Source organism: Meriones unguiculatus, chromosome 8 (assembly GCF_030254825.1).
Source record: "Meriones unguiculatus strain TT.TT164.6M chromosome 8, Bangor_MerUng_6.1, whole genome shotgun sequence".
In the NCBI taxonomy this organism is placed as follows: Eukaryota; Metazoa; Chordata; class Mammalia; order Rodentia; family Muridae; genus Meriones; species Meriones unguiculatus.
Window position 1 is genome coordinate 46,916,293 of NC_083356.1, and position 19,059 is coordinate 46,935,351.

Genomic DNA, 19,059 nt, shown 5'->3' on the forward strand with positions numbered 1-19,059 from the left:
AGACATATAACAAGATAAACCTACTAAAATCTGTACATCTAAAGAAACTAATCACGAGAGAGGACCCTGACTAAAATGCTCAATCCCCATCCCAAAAGGCAAAGAGGATGGACATCAGAAGAAGAAATAAACAAGAAACAAGCTAGGAACCTGCCACAGAGGGTCTCTGAAAGGCTCTGCCCTGCAGACTATCAAAGCAGACACTGAGACTTATGGCCAACTGTTGGGCAGAGTGCGTGGAATCTTATGTAAGAAATGGGAAATAGTAAGAGCTGGAGAGGACAGGAACCCCACAAGGAGAGCAACAGAACAAGAAAATTTGAACACAGGGAACTTCCCAGAGACTCATACTCCAACCAAGTACCATGCATGGAGATAACCTACAACCCCTGCACAGATGTAGCCCATGGCAGTTTAGTGTCCAAGTGGGTTACATAGTAATGGGAAGAGGGACTGCCTCTGACATAATCTGATTGGGTGGATGACACCTAAATGAACATCAGTACAAAGTCCCAATTTATTTCTAATATCAGAGATCAGACCTCTACTCTTGCCTGATGCATCTAAAACAAAAAGGGGGAACTGTAGAGAGCTGCGTAATGCCGCACCTTAAAGATGGAGCTGGTTTCTGCCTTCCACCTTCCCGATGGTGAGTGCTCTCTATCACGAACAATTCCACATTTGGCTAAGGCCGAGGATCTGGCTTGCTTCCTTGTATGTGGACCTATCTGCATTGCCCACGTGGCATGCTGGGGTTGGCTACCCAGAGGCTATTTAAGCTGTGGGCTGGCTTTCCCCAGGGTCAGATGATTGTTCAAGGTTTCTAAATAAACTGCATTGAAAAAAAAAAAAAAAGAATGTCCGCATAAGAGGCATACCAGTGCCTCTTCACTTGGTATCTTTATTTTATCACTTCTGCTTTTTGTTGTATTTTTTCACCTTTATTCTCATGTCTATCTTTCTTTATCCACTGTTTTATATATCCTCCTTCTTCTTTAGTGGTTCTTTTTTTGTCAGTCTTATTTTTTAAGATTCAATTTTCTTTATTCTTCTTTCACATAATACATCCCAACCATAGTTTCCCCTCCCTCCATTCCTCTTAGTCTCCCCCTGACACACACAACTCCCTCTCCCCAAGATCCACTCAGTGTACCTAACACTATTTTTACTGTGCCCACACACAAGTCATCTGGCCTCCAAAGAGTGCCAGTGCCCACTGTGCCATGCCAAATCAGGCTTGAGAATCCAGTAGAGCAGCATATGAATGCCACTGAAGATACATTAATACATTCTTTCTGGACACAGAGTATGTGTGGTTTCAGGAACTATTTAAATGCCTTAGTTGAACAGTTTCTAATTCTTTCACAAACTACAAGGTAGAAATTATCTGTAATATACTGAGGTGAGAGGCATGTTCAGAATGGTCCGGAGACCATCTCAAGAGCCCTGGTATTAGTTATTGATGAAGCAGGCCTGCATGGCTCCAAACTTCTCTTGTTTCATCATTCTCTGTGTCAATCAAACAAACAAAGAAACAACAACAACAATAAAAAAAGAGATTGAGACTCAGAGATAAGAACTATGCTGCTAAGAATTATGGTGCTAGACAACTACATTTTTTCCTGCAAATTCTGCAACTTCTACTCAGTCAGTATAAGAAAAATCTAATGGGAGGAAAGAATGTCTCAGCCTGAGAATGTCAAGAGTACAGCTGGGACGTGAACCAGTTTTCTGACAATTGGAGGATATAGGAACTGTGATATATGGTGACATTCCAGACAGTTCTTCCACTTGTTCACTGGGTAATTATTGAGAGCCTCATACAGGGAACTGTTCTAAAATTTGGAATTTCTCACAGAATAAGAAAGACCTCAACCCTTATGCAAGGTACAAGGCAATGAGAGAAGAGTCATGTAATAAACAATAGACAAAATGAGTGAATTATATAATGTGCCACATGTGGTCGCCCCAGAGAAAGAAGCAGCAGAGTGCAGGACTGTGAACTGGAAATATCATAGGGAGAGATGCTGGATCTAAGCAGGGAGACAGAGATGATGACCATTAAGAAGGAACATTTGAGCAGAAACTTATGGAGGTAAGAAATAGGGCACATAGGCACAAGACCATTCAAGGCAAAATAACTGGGCATCGTGTGTATTTCTAAACAGCAAAGAGACTATAATAGTGAGAAATGAAAGTATTAACAGAGGCATGATCAGAATGATATCAGTGACATTGGGAAGGTAAATAGTATGAAGCCTCATATACCATTTTAAATGTTTAAAATGAAGACTGATAGAAGACAGAATTCTGTTAGTGGACTGAACACGCAGATGCAGTTGACTAGGTATGGCATGGCACTTCTTCCAGTTGAATTATAACAGTGTAATGATAAGAGAGATGGCATTTGATATCCCTGAACCTCAGTCCCTCATGTTTCTCCAGTAGATTACACATGAAATATGTGGTAAACACATGAAGCTATCTATGTCAAATCTCAGCAAAGGGAGGAAATCTTGATCAAAGGAGAGTCTATAGTATCAATTTCTGTCAGGTGACGTGTTGAGAGCAACCTATGGAGAGGTTTAAGATGAAAGAATGGTACCTCCTTCTTGGGTACCTTCAGTGTGATGTTTATGGACTAAATATGTGATTAAACCTGAAAAGTGTCTATTACGTCTTGTAGTTTATAGTTTGGAAAAAAGATTGGGCTGGAAATATAGTTTGGGGTTTATCGGTCTATAGCATGGTATAAAAACAAAATCATTAGATCCCTACAGAGTTCTGATGTGCTATGAAAATGAAAATCATGTACCTCATGATGAAGAAATGTGTTTTCCTTTTTTTAAATTCTTTATTAATTACACTTTATTCACTTTGTATCCTCCCTGTGGTTCCCTCCCTCCTCCCGTTCCAATCCCTCCTTTCCTCCACCCTCTGCATGCATGCCCCTCCCCAAGTCCACTGATAGGGGAGGTCTTCTTTTCCTTCATTCTGATCCTAGTCAATTAGGTCTCATCAGGAATGGCTGCATTGTCTTCTTCTGTGGCCTGGTAATGCTGCTTTCCCCTCAGGGGGAGGACAATTAAAGAGCAGGCCAATCAGTTCAAGATAGAGGATACAACCCAAGAATTAGTGAGAAAGATGATGGAAGTCCAGCTCCAGTTTTGGCATGAAAGTACCACGAGTTAACAATAAATGGGTAGTTTCACATAGATATTTATGAAAACTGTGGGCTTTGAGTAAGAGCCTTGGATCTGTATCCATGTGGGGTGTATTTATTTTCAATTGAGGGACTGATGTGTGGACCTTAAATGCAGTCACTCATTCCTACATGCACATGCACACACACAAACACACACATGCACACACACAAACTGACATACACACTCACCTACCTTAATATATCCATCATATCCTACCAAGATCTTTGAACCACTATTTTAGGTGTCTTAAATTGAATTGGATTCCAGTGTTAGATTTTAAACAAAAACTAATTGGTGACTGAGACTCCTACAGACTGTTTGTGCGTGTTAGTCTGCAGCAACAAAAAATGAACAAGAGCATCACTAAGTTCCAATGTGGACAAACAAGAAAAAAATTGCTCTCAGGTTATCCTTATACTTACTTTTTAACTTATTTTAATATCTCCACCACAGTGATATCCTAGAACAGTGGTCCTCAGACTTCTAGTCCTTAGCACTCTGATATATTGAAAAGTTATTGAAAGCCTCACAGAGCTTTTATTTTTACTTGTACCAGCCAGGAGGATAACCAGCAGAATGGTTAGTATATGTTTGAAATGATGAATTAAAACCTTAAAAACTTAATTGGAGTTTAGAAATCTGCCTATAAGGTACGGCAGCTCTAGTTTGAATTCAGCTCATTTGAAGAAGACTCAAAAGTTTATATTTCCTTAAGTTCAGCATAGGTCAATGGTATGCTTCTGCAATGATCAAGATTGTTGTCTAGTCAGCACTAGACTTCATTTTATAGTTAAAACACTGAGGATACTCCCATTAGAGAGAGAAAAAAAAAGTATGAACAAATTACAGTAACCAATGGGAAGTTCTCTGTCAACATTTTGAAAAGCTAGTGAAGCCATTAGCTTTTTTGGATGTTGCTTCCCCATTGCTGCTATTGAGGAGCTGTTGGCCAAGGGGATCAACATGGTTAAGAAACGTGGAATCATTCATTCTGGTGATGTTAAAAGCATGGCTAAAAGTGAAAGAAGGTGAAATAAGACTTGCGTGCATTCCTTCAACCAAGAAAGACACATGCTCTGTTTTGTTTGTTTGTTTCCTGGAAATATTCTGGGAGAGAGTTGTCTTCTCTTTGGAGGCCTGGAACATAAGTGCTTCATCTGTCATAATATACTTAGGTCTGAGCCAAGAATGACCATAAGAAGTGAACTTCATAGACCAGGGAGACAGGTCAGGTGATAAAGTGCCTGACTGACTTGCAAGAATGGGAACCTGCACTGTATTTCTAACCCCCCCCCCAAAAAAAAAAAGTTGGGTTAGGTAGCAGGCACTTGTGTTCTCAGCTCTCTGAGGGAAGTAACAGATGGATCCCCTGGACTCACTGGGCAGCCATCCTAGTGTATTTGCTAAGTTCCAGGCAAGTGAAAGACCAGTATCAAATACAGAGCTGACAGTATCTAAGGAATAGCATCCGCCATTGTCCTCTGGCCACCACATGCATACATACCATACATACACTGCCACTACGTATACACACACACACACACACACACACACACACACACAATCTCACAAAATAATAGTAAAAAATAAAATAAGTTAACTTCATAGGCTGGCAAATAAATATAACAGTTAAAGAACTTCACAATTTTCTACACATCTCTTTCCCTGCTACAGTTACAGTGAGCATTATTTGTGCTTTAAATTTTTTAATTAGTTCAAGTGTTCAGTGACTTGTGAACTATCAAGTTTCTTTTTTATATTTATAGACTGTTTTCTGAATAAATAAGCATTTAAAGCTTCTAAAGTAGACATCGATAGTTTATTCTATATAAATGAGTGTTTCTTCCTCCTTCTCCCCTCTCCTCTTTCTTCTTTCTACAGTCTTGAGTATGATGTTACAGAGTAGTCAGCAAAAGAGGACAAGAATTAAAGAAAGGGCATGTGATGGTTTGAATAAGAATAGCCCATAGATAGAGAGACAGACAGACAGACAGATACATAGATACATAGATAGTTATAGATATTTGAATACTTGGTCACCTGTTGGTAGAACTCTTTGGAAAGGTTTAGGAGATGTGGCCTTTTTAAGGAAGTGTGTCACTGGAGAAGGGTTTTGAGATTTCAAAACTGCTCCCAGTGTTCTCTCTGTGTCTTATGTTCCTGTCATAAGATGCAGGCTCTTAGCTACTAGTCCAGTGCTACAATGAATCCTACCACAATGATCACAAACTCACCCTTTGGAACTGTAACTAAACTCTTTCTCCTCTAAGTTGCCTTGATCTTGGTGTCTTATTACAGAAATAGACAAGTAACTACAACAGTGAAAGAAGAAAGCTCCTACAGCTTGCCAAACTGACTTACTATGAGATGCTGAAGCTATATTTACCACTTTCTTATAGTTGTCTACGGGTCTCACTTTTTCTTGCCAGTAACTATAAAAGAGCTAAGCTCTGATTTTTCAGTCAACCTCTTAGGCCTCATACAAGCTCATCTAGTAAAGACTTCACACCATAATTATATGCTTCTTCTCTTATAACTCAAAACCAAGTAAATTAAGAGAAAATTTGTATTGCAAAAAAAGAAAGATAGGGAGTAATTAGATTTAAAAAATAAAATTTGGCTTTAAAGACAGTTTGCAATATGTTCTTTCAATATTAAGTTTTTAAAGCACTTAATTATTTCATTACTTAGGAAAAAGGCTTCATTTTTACTCTGGAAAGCTTGAAATTAACTATAAAAGACTAATTTCTGGCTAAATGTAAATTATACATTCTTATAAAACATAGCTGAAATTATTTCATCTGGATAACTTAAGAATCATTTACAAAAATAATATTTTCCAAACAACCTTTCCCTCATGAATGAGTCTTGCATAGAACCTCCCTGTAAAAGAGAAAGTAAAAGTGTCTGAAATGCATTTTCATTTTGTCAATATAAAGAGCAGGACTAGTTCAGAAAGGAAATGTCTAGAATCCTGCTTCATGTCACAGTACACAGAGGTTAAGATAATAAACTGCCTTGGGCCTCTTTCAGGGCAGCAAAACAAACCAAAATTGTCTCTGGGGTTGTAAATCGAGGACTGATGTGGTAGAACTGAACATACAGAAAGGAAACTGGGATAAATGTTTTTTTAATGTTTGCCTTTGGGCAGGATTTTTTTTCTGTTAGTTTACTATTTGTAGCAAATATGAACTGTTTTATCTCAGCTGTTTGGACTACTATTATTTTGGTTTAGGCTCCTACTGTGAGAGAAAAAAGAAGACCTGCAGCGATTTTAAAAATGAGAAAAAGATCATGTAGTGCTAGGTCCAAAGAGGAATTTGAACACTGAAAGGCAAGGGTAAGGAGGACATTGCAAGGATGACCTATGCTCATCCTGCTCTTACCTGCTGGAGAGGGCAATGTGCAAATTTCATGTATGGGGATAGATTAAGCCTGCTGTTCCAACTCATATATAGAAGTAAAATTTAAGCTCTCCAAGGGCATCAGGTTACTGTATTTACTCTCAAAACTCAATTGCTGTTGGCCTGGAACCAATGATGATGCTACAAGGAGATATGACTGAGGGTCGAGAATACATCTAAAAACTAGAGCAGACTGGGTATTGATGTCATTTTGACTCATTAATGCTACACCTTAATAAGCTAATGTGTAACAGACTAATAACAATTTCAGAATGCAACCATGGCCAAGAATCAGCTGATAAATAGGGTCATGACTTTCAATCACAATTGGTTAGGGAGATGTTAAACGGTGAATTTTAATGGTTGAAACTCAGCCCCACCTCACCCCCATGTCATTTGTTTATGTTTATATGGGAGCTATCCCTTTAAGTTCACACAGTTTCAAGCTTGAATTTACTCCTTTCAAAGAAGACATCACAAAATTCATAATTAGGTACAATAGAATATATTCTGAAGGGAAAATGAGGATTCCCATTAGTGTTAACCTTAGAACTACTAAGTTTATGATTAACTGAAGATATCTAAGGAAGGCACCCATGGAAGCCTGGTGAGGATGCGTTGTGAGTTGACTTGACATGTTTGAGTAAATCATCTTTTGAAGCCCAGCAGATGGGCTCGACTGTTCTGCTCCTTAAAAAATGAGCAAGTTAAAGAATGACCTTTTGGGATAAGGAAGTTTAATGTATTGATGTATAAGCAACTTCATCCTCCTGCCTTCCTTGTCCTAATTTACAGCTTTCTCTGACTGGTTTATAGGAGTTTTCAAAAAATGTGATTAGCTCTACTGGAAAGAAACTTGCAGGAGTTTCAGGTAATGATATGTCAGCTATAAACTCATTCAGCTAATCTGAGGGGAGAGTTTTAGAGTAGGAAAAGCCAGATGCAGAGGCACTGACTTGTGAAACCTCTGACAAAGTACATTTCTACTGAAGAACTCCCAAACTCCAGTATTTTTTATCATGCAAAGGAAAGGATGTCATGATAAGCTACAGTAAAAGATTAAACGTGAGCATCAAAACAACAGCAGCCATAAAGACATGTGCTCACTGGAATTTTTCAAGCCCAAAGTTCTCCTCTCTCATCAGAGTTGGTTTCAAGTAGAAGACAGAAAATGGCTGCAGGCTTAGATGAAGCAAGATTGGTAGGCAGGGGAAGCCATGTTTGATTAGGAGCCACATGAACTCAATAGACCACTGGGAAGAGCAACCAGGTCTGGACTGGAAACCTACTACTTATTAGTGAGCCATGCCTAAGAACACTGGATGAATGAAAACCATCTCAGTTCCTTAAATCATTCAGTTGCTCTCTTTGCATGTAGTTGTCACCATCCTTCTTGTTACACGAAGATACCCAGAGGAGCACAGGAATAGAGAAGCTCCTTTGTTGTCATTACTAGCATTGCAGATCAAACTACCACAGATCCTAGTGAGGAGTCAGGGAATCATTTAGAAGATTGAGAAGCCCACGATTTGGCTTTATGATGTCTGTGATCCTCAGCCAGAAGAGTGAGAGACTTGAAGCTATAATTATCTGCTCATTTGTTAGTTATATTGATGGTTGATGCTGATATCAGAGGAGACCTTGGTTGGAGATTGACTAAAACTCCTACATATGATCTTATAACATGGTCTGGATTTCCTCACAGGATGATGGTTGAGTTCCAACTGCGAGCAACAAACCAGAAGCCAGACAGAAGCTGTGTCTTTTATGACCCAACCTCAAAAATAATGTACCATGAATTCTACTGTACTCCATTGGTCAGGATGGTCACAAGCCTTGCTAAAGTTCAATGGCTAGAAGCATTAACCCCTATATCAGAAGAAGTAACTTCAGTCACAGTGCATAAAGTATATATACATATATTTAAAAATACTCAAATATGACATCATTTTACAAAACTATAAATAAATTTGATAAGTATGAAAAATATCACATGATGTTCTATACCTTTATATTGCTGTGATAAAACACAAATACCTTTATCACAGCAATATAAAGGTATAGAACCTTTATAAATATATAAATAACACATTGTCAACTAATAAAAGAAAATATTCAATTTGGCTTATGGTTTCAGAGAATTAGAGCCCATGGTAGTAGAAGGAACAAGTGAGAGTTCACATCTGGATCCATAACCACAATACACAGAGAGAGAGAGAGCACTGGCACAGTGCCTCCAACAAGGCCATACCTCCTCATCCTTCCCAAATAGTTGTAACACCTGGGGACCAAGTACTCAAGTGTAGGGGCCTATGGGAACCTTTGAATTTCAAAATATCACACATAGTAAAAAGTGAAAGCACTGTCTGTAATTATTTTGTATGTGATGACCCAAGGAATCATTCCATTAGAAGCATATTAATAAAATGTGCTACCTGAGTATCTGCATATTCCCTCCCCCCTCTCCATTTCTTGGTGAACATCTCACTATATGTACTATTCTCTCTTAATACTTTTTTGTTTTCTTAAAATTGTGACATGGAGAGAGTTTAAAAACAAACAGGTTGAGGCTCAATGGTTAAGAACACTCACTGCTCTTCTGAAAGTCCTGAGTTTAATTCCAACCATCCACATGGCAGCTCACACCTGTCTGATGCCATCTTCTGGTATGCAGATGTGCATGCAGACAAAGTATGCATATACATAAAATACAAAAATAAATAAATATTTAAAACAATATTTTATTATTATAGAAGACCCATTTTGTCTCATGATTTCTTTGCCACAAATAAAACTTGATAGTAACAAAGAAGACTTTCATGCTAGGCCTACTGCTTTCTGTCAAGTGTTCTAAAACAGAAACAAGTCTGTCTCTGTAAAATCAAATGGTAGCAAGTGTTTGGAAGATATAATTCACACTCCTTCCAATTTAAGCCCTTCTTGCCTTTTTCTACCAAGTAGGAAGAGGAATTAGATGGAAATGATGTCTAGATCTCTGTACTAATGAACATGTTTCAAAGAATTTTCAATATTTTAGCCTTACTCTTTTGGAAAACACTGGCCCAGAATGATAAGAATAAAATTATTGACATAGGAACTTTCAGCCAACCTAACCCAAATTCCTGGAATCCTTGAGGGAGACAACAGAGCTACAGCTTATTAATAAATGTGTTTGCAATCACCATTTATCAAACACTGGGCTCTTTACACCCTGTATTTTTTTTTTAATTTTTACTTTTCATGACTTATGATCAGTTCCTTGGGAGATCCAGTGAACAGTAAAAGGCCTTGCCTTGTTGGCTTCTATATAAAGCCCAAGGACGCCCATTATCTTATTACCATTCCCCATACACTGCCAGAATTGACTTCTTGCTTTCCCACTGTGGCATGACTAATGTTCCCAGGCTTCATGGGACCACCTGAGTCCAGAGTCCCCAGGCAAACTAGCATATTTCAGTATGGTGTTATCTAAGTCCTCTAACATCCAGTCCTGAAATAATTATTCTCACCTGCTGGGGAAAATGCTGTAGTAGGCGCCAAGGGTGTCAGGGAGAAAAGATAGACGCTAACAGAGAAAGGCATTTGGCAATGGTTATTTTACCCCCTAAAACCATACGTACCTGCTTGGCAACCATCTTGTTGCTAAAATATTTGGAAATTTTCCAGTAGAGATAATAACTCAAGAACAAATAAAAATTCTCACTGCCTTTTCCTATTGCACTTTCTCGTGTGTGTGTGTGTGTGTGTGTGTGTGTGTGTGTGTGTGTGTGTGTGCATATTGAGGAAGGTGCAGAGGTTAGGGGATAATATGAGCCACATATTTCTTGTCAGAGAATTCAGGCTATAGCCTTTACCAAGCATGCTAGGATGTTGAAATTAGCGGCTTTCTAGGCATGGGGCCACATTAACAGACACTCCTGTCCTTCTTTCTCTACAGTCAGCTACAGTGAAGCTGTCAAAACCAGTGGCCCTGTGGACCCAGCAGGATGTCTGCAAGTGGTTGAAGAAACACTGTCCAAATCAGTATCAGATCTACAGTGAGTCATTCAAACAACACGACATAACTGGTAAAGTCTGCAGTATCCAAGACTCTTTTCATTCCCCCTCTCTCTCATCAGGATGCCCTTTCAAATACCTACACAGCAAAACAATATCCTCCTGCTCAATTTTCCTCCTATAACATTGTTCTAAAGCAGGCGATGAAATCCAGACAACATGAGCCATGACACTGAACAAATCAGGCAGTTAGTAGAGGAGAGTAGACTTTGAATATCTAATGCAAGTGTATGGGGGCAGATCTTGGAGAATCCTAGAGTAAGCAAGAACACATCGGCCCTAGTGAAAAAAGAAGACATCTTTTAAATTATCATGGTTGTAGCATCAGTGGGGGATTTTGTGAAAATGCAGTTTCTATATGGGCGAATCTTTTCTTTTTTTTTCCCCGTCATTAAACAAAGTGTATTGACTTTTCTGAGTGATTAACTATGTATGTGTAACTAATGATCTAGAAGAATCAATAGTAGAAAGTCACTTTTCCTGCCAATCCAGCCATGTTCTGTCATACAGCCACGAAGCTCACTCGTCTTTGTCCCCACCTATATGTTGTTAAGTTTCTAAAATGAAGTCATACTCCTTACTGTCACTGAGATGGACACATTCAAGTCACATAGTGAAACTACTATCCTATCAAGGGTCTTAAAGGCTTTCATTGATGAAGAAATATTTGGAATCTAAAAAGCAGGATGGCAGGATGTGCTGCAAAGGCCTTTGCTGTCATTTCTCTCAGCAGGGGAACTTGGGTGAGAAGGTCACCATTACAGTAGAAGGAACATATCCAGACTTCACCTATGCCAAGATTCCACCTATGTCTTGACAGCTCTCCACCCCCATTCCTCTTTCACAGCTATGCACCAAAGGACAGGACTGAGGAACACTGCTCTATGGGAAGGAATGCTGAGAATCCTGAGTCTATCCCACAACCTTCCTTTCCTCTAATAGAAAACTGAGCCCCTAGTGGAAAATGTCACTTGCCATGGGATTACCAAGCGCCCTGGAAGCCAAGGCTTTTTCCAAATACACATTCTACTTTGAGAAATTCCAGTATTTCTCATCCCAGTCCCTCCTATTACTTTAAATGGGGATCCATTTAGAGGAATGCCCTTCTCCTGATGTCCAGTTTTCACCTGTAACTCTGCTTTCTGGAACAGATCTCCACCTCGCTGGATAAAATTTAGCTGTGCCTTCCACAGTACCCTTGAGCCCTAGAGAAACAGGGAGAAGCCATGTTAGACCGAAGGGAGGGTATCATCAAGTGCAGCCCCCTTCACGGCTGTCTCACATACTTCATTCAGTGAAGAAGGTTATCATGGAAACAGAGTGCTAGCCACTCAAGATTTTTAAAAATGTAAAGCAGGATAACTTTAGAGTCTTGCTACTTACTTAAATGAGTAAGTATACAATAAACATGTCCAGGTACAGCTCAAGTTGACTTAACAAAGAGTGAAATTCTAACTCAGAAAGGGCCATTTTCTGTACTTCCCCACACATATACCCTAACTACTGCTAATGGCCCTTTAGAATGAAATTCCTAGAACCCCAAGGGTAGTGAGGGCAAGTAGCTTTGAAGGGCCTAGATTTCACATTCCAGTCCTTTGTCTTAAAGTATATGTATAAGAAAATCCCACAGAGGGTTGATCCTGCCAAGACTGATTAGTCTGTTAGTAAATGTTTGCTTGATAACAGTTATCTCCATCAGATAATGGCTTCTTATTGCTTCCTAATTTGTGCATTATGGCAATAACAATGCCTTTTCACAATCTTACTTGAAAGCACATCTCACTTACTTACTTGGTATCACTTATTAATTGTGGGAATTATGGCATGCCCTCAGAAACAGATGATTTTTATAAAGGTTTATATAGGGAATGCGAACAATATGTACCTTTACAGTGAACAACCTCAGTGCTGAGAAGAGCTCAGCCAAGTGACCCCAGCAAAAGGAATGGGAATGAGGTGCGTGTTGTACAGATGTCATGCTGCTCTGGAGAGCATCTTTTGTATCCAAAAGATACATGTGGTGTCACCAAAGCACCACAAAGGTCTAAGTTCATGATAAAGCTGCTTACTCTGGCAAGCTATTAAACCTCACTTCTTTATCTCCATAATAAAAAAAATCGTACTTAAAATATCAAAGAGTTGTGAAAATTAAATATTATTGGCCAGCCCTTCTACCTACAAAACTTATTTATGTCAAATCTTATCTGGAATTCTTCAAAAAAAAAATTCCATGACTTCATTCTAAAACCAACATATTTTGCGGCAGGCAAAGAAAGCAGGGAATTATTTGGGGACTTGTGGAACACAGAGAATATTTTCAGATTAGCATTTGGTCCACATCTTTTTGATGCTCACCTGTTGAAAGCCACAGAGCACCGCCCTCTTTACTTGATCTCTGACTGCTGTTCCTCTCAGGATGAATGTACACACCTAAATCATCCCACATAAACAGAAACTAGTACTTGAACCAGTCTGCAGTGTCTGGCCACAGGATGATAGAAGGTATGGGTACCCCAGGACCTTTGGTGCCCATGATGAGAAGAGAAGTTCATGAAAAACTGAGATGGGGCTAGTTGATAGGGTGCTTGCCTGGGCTCCACACAGCCATGGATTTGTTCCCCAGCACCACATAAACCAAGCATGGTAGCACACACTTATAATCTTACCACTTGGTGTGTAGAAATGGGAAAATTAAAGGTTCATGGTTATCCATAATTGTCTAGTGAGTTACAAGCTACTATATGATACATGAGACTCTGTCTCAAAACAAAACAGAACAGAACAACAAAAAGTTAAAGTGCAATGTCATGGCAAATTTTAATAACCTGTGCAGCCAGTAGAGTGACTTGAGGAGATGGCAGAACTGTTGCAAGGAACAGGACAAAGCCCAGAGAGGCAGCATTACTGTGTGACTGATTGATTGATTCATTCATTTGTTGGTTGGTTGGTTGGTTGGTTGGTTGGTTGGTTGGTTGGTTGGTTGGTTGGTTGGTTGATTTTTACAAGTTGTTCAGTGAACTCCTGTTTGCTTCTCTTTTATGCAAGGGAGACAGTCACAGCACCTCCCTTGTGATGCTACTCAGAAGAGTAGAGTGACCACATCACAGGAAGCACCCTACTAAGTGTGGACTGGCTGAGTTTTCCCATGTGCTGTTCAGATTTCTGAGAAAGCTGACCACTCATATACACAGTGTTGAAGTCAGGAAGCTCTGTTATCCTGAATACTGGGAAAGGAGTGCCTGAAAGGGAAACAAAATAGTCTGGCTGGTACATCCCCTGTGCTAATCTGAAAGGCTATGAGCAAGATCACTTCCCTGTCTGCTGAGGGGTGCTGTTCATTTATTTTTCTTAACACAAAGATAAACAGTTTCTTCCTCACTGAGGGACCATGTTCTGTCAGCGTAGCATATAAGTACCCTTGATTTAAAGGCAGCCTGTCCCGTAACGGTAACTGAAATGAGTATATGATAATTGGACAGAAGTTGAAAAGCAGTAGGTTAGTTTGCTGAGTCAAATCCTCTTGGATGTTTCTACCCCAACCTTTAAGACACAATAACTACATAATATCAAATAAGCTAGTCCTCATCAGTCACGTGAGGATAATTTTTAACTTAACTGGTCACTGGGGAGACTCAATGGGATGATACGTGTGAAGGCCACGCTTAATGCTGAGAAATAGTGGCCATTCATACATTTAGCAAGTATTTATGGTAGTTACCACTCACTCGGTGGGCTTGAGAAATAAGTAAGGTAATTGGTGACTCCTGGGGGTTGTGTGTGTAGGAGTGTGTGTCTTAAAATAAGGCCAGACCATTTGTGTTACCTAATTCTGACTGTAGAGAGCTGTTTTGCAACTCTCAGGTATAGATGACTAACATGCATTAACCTCCCACTTTTGTCTGCCCTTCTGCTTTATTAATTTTAATTACTAATAGGATATTAAAATAAGGATCAACATGGTCTGAAAGTGTTTAGTGGAAAATTCTGTGGTTTGAAGAGATTGCATTCACCTAACTTTTACTGTTTTGTATTTTTATTGGTTATTCTGGCCAGTCTCTTCTTTGTCCAATTTATATAAATTCAGCTTTATCATAGATATACACACAGAAAAATGCACGATACTTTTAGGGTTCAGTATGGAAGACCTTGAAATATTCCTGAAGAAAATCAGAAACTTTGGTAGAACAAATTTTTAGCTATTTACATGTAAATTACATCCCACAGAGGTTTGCTTGGCTCCCAGACCTCTATGGAAAGTGGCCTGGCATTTTCTGCCCATTGATTTTAGCCATCCCAACCTGTAATTGTGTCTGCCATTGTGTTCTCTTTTGAACTAATAATAGCACCTTACCAGTTTCCCCAGTTGTGAATCAAATAAGAATCCTAAACACATATTATTTTTTGTATGAGGGAATGATTTATTTATTTTTTTTTTTTTTAGACAAGTGGCCCTAGCTTGTCTGGAACTCGCTAAGTAGACATTACCTGGCCTCAAACATACAGCACCCCTCCTGCTCCCTCAGTCTCTGAGTGCTGGAATTTCAGGAGTGTGCCATTGTGCCCACCTGGATTTTGATCTCTTTGAAAATTACTCATAACCTTAAAAATTTTCTGTATTTATATGAACAATTCCACCACATTAATATTTTTCTTACGCCATTGTTTCAAGGATGTTAAATTCTAACCAGATTATCAGCTCAGTTATAAAATCTAAAAGATGTTTTAACCCACCAGTGCTTCAAAGCTTTTATAAATTTTCTGTTGGGATTTCTGATAATTCTGTTGTGCTAGAAAGCACCTGCTACATTGTGGCCAATGTGTTTAGTCAGTCAGGAAGTTACTTGTGTTAATTCCCTGCAGAAGCATTCTTTAAAAGAAATAAAGTGGTTAGAACACTGGAGAGATATTAGGATATATAGATTGAAATCATCAGATTAGGCTTGAAGGAAAGAAATTCACCTGTTTTTCTCTGCTTGCAAGATTCTTTCCCTAGCTTCCTGGGGTCTGGTTTGGAATGCTGATGAAGAGGCTCTGTTGGGACCAGGTGTAAGCTCACAGGCAACTTTCAGATTCTCTTTTATGCACAGTTAAGAATCTTTTCAGGTTGGAGGAGATTTCAGACCCTGGCTGCGCCTAGTATTCCTATGGTAGCTGCTAAGTCACCTCAACTTCTCTGGCTTCAAATCCATGCTCTGTGAGGACTCTTTCCCCTGCCAACTTTAAAGACTTATTTTCATGAGCAAAGCACTCACGATTTCCCAGAATATAAAATCTTTTTAAAAGCTACTTTGAATATATGTGTGAAGGGTTTCTGTGAGTCTTTTGCATGCAACAACAATGTATGTTCTTAGCGTGTCCGCAGGAATAGAGGTCTTTTGAGCATGCCTTACAGATGTTTCTTTTTGATATTTCCTATTTCTAAATGGTTTTCCATATAATAGATTAATTCCTTTAGTTCTTGGTGGAGGCGGGGGGAAGGGCTTCTAACATTACCTTTTCCTCCATTTAAAAGTATTCCACCAAGGATAAGGGTTAATACAGAAACACAAATATTTTTAAAGATTAGACTTTTATGACATCAAGAAATTTGCAATAGTTAGAAACATACACACTAACTATGAAGATAAGGAAGAAACTACAAGATAAACTACAAACTATTTGTAATTTGATGGTAATAGAAACTATTTCATCAAATACTTATTTGATATAGCTGTGGCAGAACTGACAGGGGAATTTTAGTTATAACTAGCCATATTAGAAAAAAATAAGAAAAACTATTTTAAAACATTAAATTCCCAACAAAGAAGTTAGGGGAAAAAGAATATACTAATGCCAGAGTAGAAGGACAGAAATCATACATTTAAGAGCTGAAACTAATGAAACAGAAAATGTATACACCATGAAAAAATTTACAAAGTTAGTCTTTTGAAAAGATAGCAAAATTGGTAAATGCTGAGCTAGACTGAGCAAGAAAAAATAAAAAGACAATATCAAAAAAGTGGTTTATCACTAAATTTTTATACCGTAAAAGGTAATTTAATATGACTATGTTATGAAGTAAATGTGCTATTATTATGTGACATTATAAAATATGCTTATTTCAATATTTTTAGTGGCATATGAGAAGTGTGCAAACAAGTTTATGCCAATCCATTTACTAGCCTAGGGGAAATTCCCCTAAAATTCTTAAGTTAAAACTGAATAAAAAAAACCACATAAATAGCCACATATTCCTTAGCAAATTAAATTTATGTTTAGAACGTTTGACAAAAAAAGTATAAGACCAGACAGTTTTGTCAGTAAATTCAAACTTCTGGTAATAATAAACATTCCCAAATCACTCCAGGAAGTAGAAGAAAAGGGAGGTCCTTGAATTCTCAGAATAATCATTACCAAAACAAGAAATTATACAAGAACGGTACAAGTTATATTAATATATGTAATCAATATAAACCTAAAAATTATTGACAAAATGTGAATTCAGTCTTGCCTGTAGAAAAACATCATACATGCATACATATATGATATAGTCCAGAGGGAAGAGGGCTTTGAAGAAAGTCTTAGATTTCTGAGATTAATGAAGTAAGGTCAAGGGATTAATGCTGACTGAAGCTCTCCTCCTGTAGAATGAATAGAAATACTATTTTTTCCTCTTTTTCCCCTTCATTTTGTTCGCTTGTTAAAGATTTCACAATGCTTCTCAAAGAATCAAATATACTTCCATTTCAATAAATGTAGAATTAAATTGACATAATTCAATACTGATTCATGATAAAATTTCTCAGATACAGAATAAATAAAATCTTTATGAAAATGAGTATCTAGGTAATGATTTAAAATATAGATTGTTTTTCTTCTATAACTCAGAGAAAAAGAAGTACAATTGCTCTTCCCTTCTACCAAATATGTACCGAAGATCACAAATGGGAAATAAAGTAAGTAGAATTAAAGTTACAAGGATTATAAAGAAGAAATAATATTTAAGAGATATCGAGGAGATAAATAATTGAGGAATTTTTTCTTTTTTTTCTTTATTAATTACACTTTAGTCACTTTGTATCCCCCCTGTGGTTCCCTCCCTCCTCCCATCACAATCACTCCCTTCCTCCACCCTCTGCATGCATGCCCTTCCCCAAGTCCACTGATAGGGGAGGTCTTCTTTTCCTTCCTTCTGATCCTAGTCAATTAAGTCTCATCAGGAATGGCTGCATTGTCTTCTTCTGTGGCCTGGTAAGGCTGCTTCCTCCTCAGGGGGAGGTAATTAAAGAGCAGGCCAATCAGTTCATGTCAGAGACAGTCCCTGTTTCTATTACAATGGAACCCACTTGGATACTGAACTGCCATGGGCTACATCTATGCAGGGGTCTTAGGTCATCTCCATGCATAGTCCTTGGTTGGAATAGCAGTCTCAGGAAAGACCCCTGTGCTCAGATTTTTTGGTTCTGTTGTTCTCCTTGTGGAGTTCTGTCCTCTCCAGATCTTACTGTTTCCCACTTCTTTCATAAGATTCCCTGCACTCTGCCCAAAGGTTGCCCATAAGTCTCAGCATCTACATTGATAGTCTGCAGGGCAGAGCTTTTCAGAGGTCCTCTGTGTCAGGCTCCTGACTTGTTCCCTCTTTTCTCCTTCTTCTGATATCCAGCCTCTTTGCCTTTCTGGATAGGAATTGAACGTTTTAGCAAGAGTCCTCCCTCTTGATTAGTTTCTTTAGGTGTAGAGATTTTAGTAGATTTATCCTATATTATATGTCTATATGAGTGAGTATATACTGTGTGCATCTTTCTGCTTCTGGGATAGCTCACTCAGGATGATCTTATCTAGATCCCACCATTTACCTGCAAATTTCATGATTTCCTTGTTTTTGTTTTTGTTTTTGTTTTTTTTTGCTGAGTAATATTCCATTGTGTAGATATACCACAATTTGTGCATCCATTCCTCCATTGAGGGGCATCTGGGCTGTTTCCAGCTTCTAACAGCCACTGGTCATTAATCTCCCCCAAGAAGAAAATTTTTATGAGAACTAATAATTTAGGAAACATACAGAAAACAAGATTAATATAGTAAAATTAATATAATACACAGAACTATGAAATATTGCCAAAAAAATTGAAAATCTGACTAAGTGGTGATATAGACTAGATTTATGCATTTAATTTCTCAACATCAAAATACTATTTTCTTCAAGATGATATATATTTTAATATTATATACTGTAGTATATTATATATTATAATATTATATCATATCTATATTATATAATAGTATCCCAGCTGGTTTTTATTTATTGAGTTTTTTTGTTTTGTTTTTTTGGTTTTGTTGTTGCTTTTGTCTGTGTAGCCTTCACTGTCTTGGACTCACTTTGCCTTTGCCTCCCCAAGATCTAGTATTACAAG

The 19,059-nt window shown here is 38.2% G+C and overlaps 1 protein-coding gene across 2 annotated transcripts in view; it reads left to right on the top strand.

Annotated features, from left to right (window-relative positions):
- Samd12 (sterile alpha motif domain containing 12) overlaps positions 1–19,059 on the top strand; it is a 435,546-nt gene that overhangs the window by 182,429 nt on the left and 234,058 nt on the right. For both annotated transcript variants that reach the window (XM_060389418.1, XM_060389417.1), the window contains exon 3: positions 10,548–10,677. In XM_060389418.1, coding sequence (XP_060245401.1) covers positions 10,548–10,677 — 130 coding nt within the window. The remainder of the gene's footprint in view (positions 1–10,547; positions 10,678–19,059) is intronic.